At 30.8% G+C, this 8,811-nt stretch overlaps 1 protein-coding gene across 1 annotated transcript in view; it reads left to right on the top strand.

Annotated features, from left to right (window-relative positions):
• Positions 1–674: 674 nt before the first annotated feature.
• The window catches only part of InR (Insulin-like receptor), a 90,208-nt gene continuing 82,071 nt past the window's right edge, over positions 675–8,811 (top strand). Inside the window, exons 1-2 of the mRNA XM_014418029.3 lie at positions 675–1,199; positions 5,304–5,447. Of these exons, the coding sequence (XP_014273515.1) occupies positions 5,312–5,447 (136 nt within the window). The 5' untranslated portion in view covers positions 675–1,199; positions 5,304–5,311. The remainder of the gene's footprint in view (positions 1,200–5,303; positions 5,448–8,811) is intronic.

Genomic DNA, 8,811 nt, shown 5'->3' with positions numbered 1-8,811 from the left:
TGTGTACGTATATGATGAAAAATAAATAAGGCTTGTTCTAGGGAATGGTTCAAAAGTAACTAAACTGACGGGCGCATGCTTGATGCTTTTTTTTCCATGCCAAAAACCTGTTCTGGACATACGCTCACCAGTTTTCTGACTGTCAAACCGTTCGTTGAAACAAAACTATTAAATTTTGCTAATACAAATTAAATTGTAATTAATCGTCTTATGATTGTTAAAGCGCCTTTTAATATAATTATTTGGAATAATCAAGTGAAACTTGTATAACAATTAATACTATTAAGCAGATAAGATTACCCAAAGAGGTAGAATACAAATTACCTTTGAGCATTTTCCATCAGAATGGGTAAAATGTATGATTGTTTTTTTTTTCAAATATATGACTAATTTTTTTAGATATAAAACGTACATTTATGTACATACGTATACGTATATATTGTATCAACGAGCACAAATATGTACGGTTTTGACTCAATTAATTTGAAATTCTAGAAATAATTTGTATTTCTTGTATGGAAATGGAAATAATTAAAGATTTATTTTTATTTCTGAACTACGTTAAGGATAAGAAAGATGCTTAACCAATTTTACGTCATTGTTGTTATTGAATAATTGTCTCTATGACAACCTTGTTTATGACGTCAGTTCATGAACGCATCTGCGCGTTATGATTGCGTCCTAGTTACTGGACTAACCAATCGCTTTACAGATTTCTGTGGAAAATTTAGGTTCCTTGTTAGTAAATATGCTCTTCGGATGTGTGGTTTATGTTTCTATCTTTACTTTAGTAGATTTTCAGTATTAATTAAGACTTAGTTTAAAAAAAAAAAAAGTTCGCATCTATTTTATTGTGAAACTTCACATGTCAAAAAAATTTGTACTTCCTAAATTTGTGCGAATGAGCAGTGCTGGGGAGTGGTTCTTTTTTGGTTTTTATATCCCATTTTTGGAATAGTGAAGATATAAATGTGAACTAGTGCTAATTATTAGTGTTACGCAATGTGAAAGTGCATTGTTTTGATTTTTAACGAGATGACGTTTGTTTTCTGTGGTGGAATAAAGCAGTATGCTTTGATTGTTAGTGCAGTAACATTAATTTATCTTCAGATCTCAAATTCAGGAAGATATCCCATAAGATGGATTGGTATTGGATTTGCTAAATTTGATTTATCAACAGTATATTTATTGTAAACATGGTATGTTTTTAAATAATATATTTTTATCTGTTGTCATGTACATAGTTTTAATATTGAACATAACCTTAGTTTAAGGTTTAGATGTATATAACTGCATGATTTTTAGTTGAACTGAAAGACAGAATATTTGTTTGCACTGTTTAATTATTATTTGTAAACAAATATACCAATCAGCAAATAAATATCTGTTTATTATCAAAGTGTTGCTGTAAACTGTTATTAATGACTCAATTTCAATCACAATTTGCCATCATATTCTATTTTATTTAAATACAACTATTTTTGCATTATGTCTAAACAATGATACAGTTAACCTCTTTGGTGTATATTCTTTTGTTTATATACATCTACTGTTGGAAATGTTAAAGTTATCAACTCAAATTTTCTATGAGTGCCTTATTATTTTAAAATCGTTTTATTGTTCTTGTTTGTCATTTGTTAGTTATTATTATCTAAAACCTTGGTTTTTCTAAAGTAATAGATTAACGAAGGAATACTTACGATAACAACTGTATGTATTTTTCAATGTTAGTTTTCTAGCTGTTCCTTCTTCATTTTTCTCTAAAATTAAACCCATGTAAATGCATTAAAAAAGATGTGTTAATGTTTCATCTAGCAATATTATGTTTTATTCATGAACTCAAATCTTTAGTGATTATTTTTATGTGAAGATTACCTATTTAGTTGTGTAGTTTCAGTATAATGTTGCTTATTCATTGCTTAGTTAGGTACCTTAATTGTTAAGTGCTTCAATGGATTAGAGGTTTTTTTCTAATTTTATTTAAGAATAACAGCAGACATATTTTTAAATTCTTACAGGAATGACAGGTATCATGGGGTCCTTAAATATATCAAATGGTTTTCAGTATTCATTAGGTTTGTTATTGTTAGTTCTGAAAATTTGGGTGATTTTCAAAACAAAATATGCTGGAGGGAGTTTAACAATGAATTAACTCGCTGATCAATTTTATGATCGTTACACGTAATTTATGTTTTATATTATCACTATCGATTTTGTTTTACTATGGACTGAATGTGATCATATATTTAAGTTTTTTATTTTTATCAAAGGTAAAATGTAGCAATTAAAGAAATAAGATATCAGCCTCTAGCGCATTGATGTCAAAGTAGATTAAGTTATTAATGTTTGTTTTTATGTATAGGGGTCATGAAAATAATTTTTTTAAACATTTATATTAATACTGTTCATCAAATAGGAACAATAAATTTAATTCTGTATTACAGAATAATAAGTGGTTAGAACTTTTTATAATTAATTAATTGTCAAAAAGATAATAATTTTAAAATTTATGATATAAAGTTGCAATATTTTCTTTGCCTGTTGGTCACTGATGAATTACTGATTTAGAAACCAAAATATACTCTACATGGGTTACTTATAGAATATCTAGTGTTAACATGATTCATTACATAAACGAATTTTGAATTTGTTTCTATAAGAATAGAATTTTGTGTAGATAATATTACTAATGCCATATTTTAATTTAGAAGGTATATAATTAAAAATGTATGTAAACAGAAAATTAATTATCTTATCCTAAATGTGTTTTAGAATATTTTTGCTCGCTTTTAGTACCTTCTGTTGATCAAATATAGGTCTATATTTTTCTCTCGTATTTGCTAGGTGTGTTTTATTTTATACTCATCCTGTTCTATATTTTCCAGAGCTATTATAGGTAACTTTTCAGCCAATTTCTCCTTTTTTTTTTATATTGACAAAATATTCATAGTACTACTTTGTTTCAATTTCAATAGTGTGTTCTTATTTCTCATTCTTCTTTTTCATATTTCAGAATTGTTCTGTTTTATATCTTTAGAGTCACATTGTGAAAGATTTTCCTGTTTTTGTGCATTATGGTTGTTTTTGTATATTGTCGTTATATCTTTCCAATGAGTCAAGTGATAAGGAGAAGATTCAGTGATAAATGTGTAATAGCAGTCGGAATAACTTTTTTTTTTTTTTTCAATACTGAAGGTATTAGTGAAGTTCCAGGTATAAAATAAATTCCTTACCAATGCTACTAGTACCCATAGTTTGAAATCTTTTTTTTATTTATCTATTATGTAGAGTCTATGGTATTTAGAAACTAATCATTGTTAGTTTATTTTGTTAATTCTGAGATCTTACCTGTTTTCATTCAAATCTTTTTATCTTAATCTATGCCAGGACCAAAATAATTCCATGTGTTTTTCAGAATAAAGTATGGTCTGTTAATTAAATTGTTTTATTGGTATATTGATGGTTTAATTCAGAGATAAATAACTTTCATGCTGATCTAATAAATCTTATTTGTTATACTGTTACGTTATATACTGTTCTAATAAATCTTATTGTATACTTACTTCTGATACATAACAAACTATGTAGTCAATCTTCAATTGGAGAGGGTTCATTCTTTCTTTAAATGCTTTAATAGCCTACTTTATTCTTAAATAATCTCTTTTTTTTGTATAGTATAAAAATTGTCAATGATTTTTTATTAAATTTTTTCCGATGAAGATAACTCTTTTGGAAGTTTCTGTCATTTGAACAAGTAAAGAAATGACACTACACATTCATAGTTGAAAGTGAAATGTTGAATATGGACACTTACCACATCTACCTTTATATTGATAGTGAAACCAAATGTTTAACTGCTTTGACATTAGTAGTCATCGAATTAAAATCTTATGGTTGGTGATAATCAATAATTTCTGCTGGTTGCATTCCATCGAGAGTTCAATCATTGCCCAAGACGCCATTCATAGTGTATGTTGAACTTCTTTTTTTGTTTTACCCTATGATGACTCTTTTTACCCACTTCCACCATGTTCCTACTAGTATGTTATATTTATGATTTGGATGAAGCCCATGATCCTATTTCTGTCCAACATGATTATAGGTATGCTGCATCTGTGGGTAACTCGATGTTGCGGAAATTACTGTTAGAGGATTACTAGGTTATAGTTAAGTTGGATAAGTAGCTATGATGTTTCTTTTATCTTTAACAAAAATGAATGCTAAGCATTCTCAGCAACTAATGATAAAGTAAAGATGGTTAATTTAATATGGTACAGCCTTACTAAACATAAATAACATTGAGAAACTATTCTTATTACCGTTTTTGGTTTGTTTTCAGTCAAAAGAAGGTATTGTGAACAGTTATCATTTATTTATTTTCTATTTCAATGTTTCCAAATTAATTCTTCAGTTATGAAATTAGTTCCTTGTAGTTTTGTTAACTTTCTTTGAGGTTCGATCATTTTGATTCATTCAATATTTTTTAATATCTTCCCGGGGATCTTGTTCAGTGCATCTTGTGTAACATGGGTTATATTTTTACTAAATTGTTTCAATATGAAATTTCATGGTTGCATTTTAGAGTTGTTAATCAATATTTATTTTTGATAAAGATCTTTGCCCACCTTGTGTTGAATGAGTTTAGTTTTTTTAAATATTAGTTGATTACTATATAGAAATTGCTGTAAGATCATAATTGATACAGGGTCCATGTTAAGGTACTAATACCTTTGGCATGATATAGTGAGGTGATTTGAATTTTGTTGGAATATATATCTCATTAATTTAGTCAGTAAAAGGTTTTCCAATATCTTATATTGTGTATTTAATAGGTGAATTGGTCTAATTACGAATTTCTATATGATTTTTGTAGTTGTTTAGCTGTTAGAAGTATTTAACTGCTAAAGTATCATCTTACTTGTATGTTACCTAGTACTAAAAAATTTATCAACCTTGCTTTATTTGATTAAAAAAAGATATTGTTCAAGAAACTTCATATGGTTCAGGCTTCCAATATTTCAATTATGATTTATTTGTATGAATTTTGGTGCTTTGCGTATTGTGGGTCTAACCATATGTTCTATTGCTCACAGTTATAACCTACTCTTTATTTTTTCTTATGAGGTCAGTGATTATTAATATAGTTTCTGTATAAATGAGTTCTATTTTAGCCTTTTTTTAAAAATTTCAAAGTTGGCATAAAAATATACTGTTATATATTTCTATGAGATTTATTAATTTCTATACACATGTGAATAATTTAAAAAAATATATATAGTTATTGTGATAGATTTTTTTTTTAGGTATTAAAATGGTTAGGGAATGGAAAATCTGTGATGAGACTTTTTGGAAATTTTTATTTGGAGTTTTCTGGATCTTTGCTGTCATTATCGACACAGAAGCATATCTTCGACCCACAGACATTTCTGCTGTGAGAAAAGAAAGAAGTAAGTATTCCTTTTTTGTTTGGAATCTATTGCATTTTATTTTTTTAGCTTTGTAAATATATACATACATACTTACTTATATCAGGATCTCTAGACCAAAAAAACTGGGAAAAGTCAGAGAAATTTTTTTTCTTAAAAAAGTCAGGTAATCTGAAAAAACAAAACAAAAAACACCTGGATAACAATCACAGGGGAAAGATACACAAATGAAATTCTGAAATATAGTGAATCATTACATAATGGTTTATTTATTAAATCAAGAAATAACATAATATTTTAGAATAATTATAGCAATCTTAATAAAGTCTACCGAGTAATTATGCGAATTCTATACCTTCTATAAACTCATCATCCATCTTATCCTGATCATGATGAAGAACTCTTATGATTACAGATTCTCAATTATGAAGACAAATTTTCATGGGAAATGGAACTCTCTTAAGTTTTGTTGTTAAATGTGAATATTATGAAAAATATTTAAAAAAAGTTCATTTATATCAATAGTGTGGAGAAAATATTATCATTTTGATATTAAGGATAGAAGAAAATGTGTATGCTTTATATATAGAAAGATAGAAAAACACTTGATTATGAATATTGGCTGCCCAACTTCATTCGGTTGCCTTATACACAGCATGCTTATGACTAGTGAAGCACGATTTTTTTTTTTTATCCTATTAATATAAATAGTCACAGCATAAATTTTTTTTTAATGATTGCAGAAGTTTGTCGGGGGAGGGGGGGGATGCGGTCAGCAAAGAACAACATAAATAAACAAAACCATATTCATTTATTTTATACCGACGTTTCGACCTGAGTTTCAGGACTTCATCAGGGGTTATGGCGTAGAAGGTAGGCCTGCAACTGAAATAGTTGAGGCCTAACTTCTATGCCATAACCCGACAAACTTCTCCAATCATTAATCTACGGTCAACTATCTACACCTCATTAATTTTTTTTTTAAATTGTCACAATATAAAAATTCCTAAATTATGCAATTAAGTTATACATTTATTTTTTCCTTTTTATTATTTATTATTTCTTCTCTTACATATTTTTTTTCTTTTAATCGTTCTTTGCATTTGTTTAATTTTTCCATTATTTCAATTCTAAAAATTTTCTCTCTTTCTTCCATCACACATAAAAGTAAATTTAAGTTAAAAGCATAAAAATTATATAAACATTTCTAATATAGTAAAAATATATATACATACATAAAACTCAACAGGGTCATCCCCATTTACAATTTGTTAATATTAAAAAAAAATAGCACATGTAAACAAAAATTAAAATAAAATAAATAAGTATATTAAGCTAAAACTTAAAAGTAATAAATATAAAATTTTGTATGTATATAAAATAATGTAGATACAAAATGTGCAATATATGAATGTTCTCCACAGTGACATCACCATCCTTCTTAGTTACCATGCAAGTCATGGTGGATAATTCCTAGGGAGTCCAGAATTATCCCTTCTGCGATTTTCGCCACATCTTTGATATCAACACAGAGCTCCTTGTGCTTGGTATAGTTCCACGAGCTCTGAACCAGAGGCCTCTGGTTGAATTTTCTTTCCCCGAAGCTCTCATGGAACTTTTCTTTAAGGAAAGGGATATATTATTATAAATTTCCTTCTTTTCTCTATCTACTCATTTTTTGTCAAGGTCATTACTTTCATATCTCGCTGTAGGATCCAGAATGAATGCTAACTTACCTATCTTGGGGAAAGCAACAATATCAGCATATCGTGTGGATCCCTCTGTATCTATGCAGTAGACCTCGGTGAAGCAGGCAAAATCCCTTTCTCTAAGGAGCTTCATTAACTTATACTTTATCCTGTAATGCCGGTGTGTACAAGGAGGGAGTTGGGGAATTTTCCCAGCACATGTGCTGGTGTTTCTGGCTCTTTGTTGCATTTACGTCAGAGGGACCCAACTTTTCTGACCTGTCCGTTGACACCTGAGACCACACTGGGGTGCATAATTGATGTTTAGTTTCAGGGCATTGGAACCCGTAAGAATCTGCTTGTCATAGATAAATTTATTTACTTTTGGGGTCTCCTTGAAGTGGTGTACTCCAATGCCCTGCCACCTGCAATATGCCCCAATCTATCTGTGCATTCAGCAATTTTGGCTGAATAATCCAATGTGGGCTGGAACAGAGGTACATTGGACAGTCGCTGAGCTATGGACCAGTGTTGTAAAGGAGCCTCCCATTGGCAGCAGGTTAAGCCTAAATACCTCCTCGGGGGATACAACATCGCCGTGGAGGTGTTCACAGGAAGTCCGATAATAGCCTTGACACTCCTATGAATTATGGTATCGTTGCCCTCTAGTATCGTTGGACGTACTTTTATGAGGGGAGCAATTTGAAGAAGGTAAATATACCCGGGAACACATATTGGTTGACAATGTTGACCTGCTCAGGCTTTAACCAGCAAGAGGCAACTAGCTTATTCAGATTTTCAATCGGCTTAGGCACTGAATCTTCGTTGAACTGCCACTCTCCTGAGAGTGTGCATCCTAAATATTTGAGGGTCTCACCTTTTTCAATTGTCTGGATGCTATCTCTATTCTCAAGGGAAAGCCTTGTTGTCTCCAGCTCTCCTTTATTCTTAACGATGCCCAAACTTTTTCGAGGATTTAATGCCAAACCAATTTCCTTAAATGTCCTCTGAATGCTGTCAATAATTCTCTCCACAGCATGTTTGTCTCTCACTGAAACTGTCTGGCCATCTGGAAAACCTGTGAGGACCACACATCCTTGGTCACTATCTAGCTTATAACCAAATTTATTTGCAAAGTCTTACTCGCACAGGTCTTGGTTCAGATGGATATGGCCAGGTTGAATAACGAAGATGACCAGGGCCCGCCTTGGGTTACTCCATGCAGCAACTTGATTTGGCTTGTAGAGTGGACACCTACGTTTATTCCAATACTTTTCATAGAGAGGAGAGCCGAAATCATGTTTTTAAGATCCAGTGACACACCCCTCGCTTCTAGTGAGCTCACGATATGGTTATGGCCAACATTGTCAAATGCACCTACAATGTCAAGAAACACCACTGCACATTTTTTTTTTATATATCATCCTCCCTTGCCATTTCTGGCATACGGGGTGCGGGAGCAGCTGGGTAGTGCGCTGGGGATTGCGCATGCCACTGCTCTCAAACATCACCATTTTTTTTTTTTTTTCCTTTTTTTTTCTTTATTCTTTTATTAAATATTTACTGTGGTGCAGCCCAGTACTAGGTTTAGTACCTTATTGATGGAGCTGCACCTTGTCCACTGCATCCATTCTGTAGGTCCTCCTGGTGCGCATCTGTCTGAGTGCCTCCTGCAGTTACCAGGCTTTTTTTTTTTT

The sequence above is a fragment of the Halyomorpha halys genome, unplaced genomic scaffold (genome assembly GCF_000696795.3).
Source record: "Halyomorpha halys isolate HHAL.00 unplaced genomic scaffold, Hhal_1.1 Scaffold176.1, whole genome shotgun sequence".
Taxonomy (NCBI): domain Eukaryota; kingdom Metazoa; phylum Arthropoda; class Insecta; order Hemiptera; family Pentatomidae; genus Halyomorpha; species Halyomorpha halys.
The sequence above is the reverse complement of the archived record's forward strand: the minus strand, read 5'-3'. Positions and strand labels throughout refer to the sequence as shown.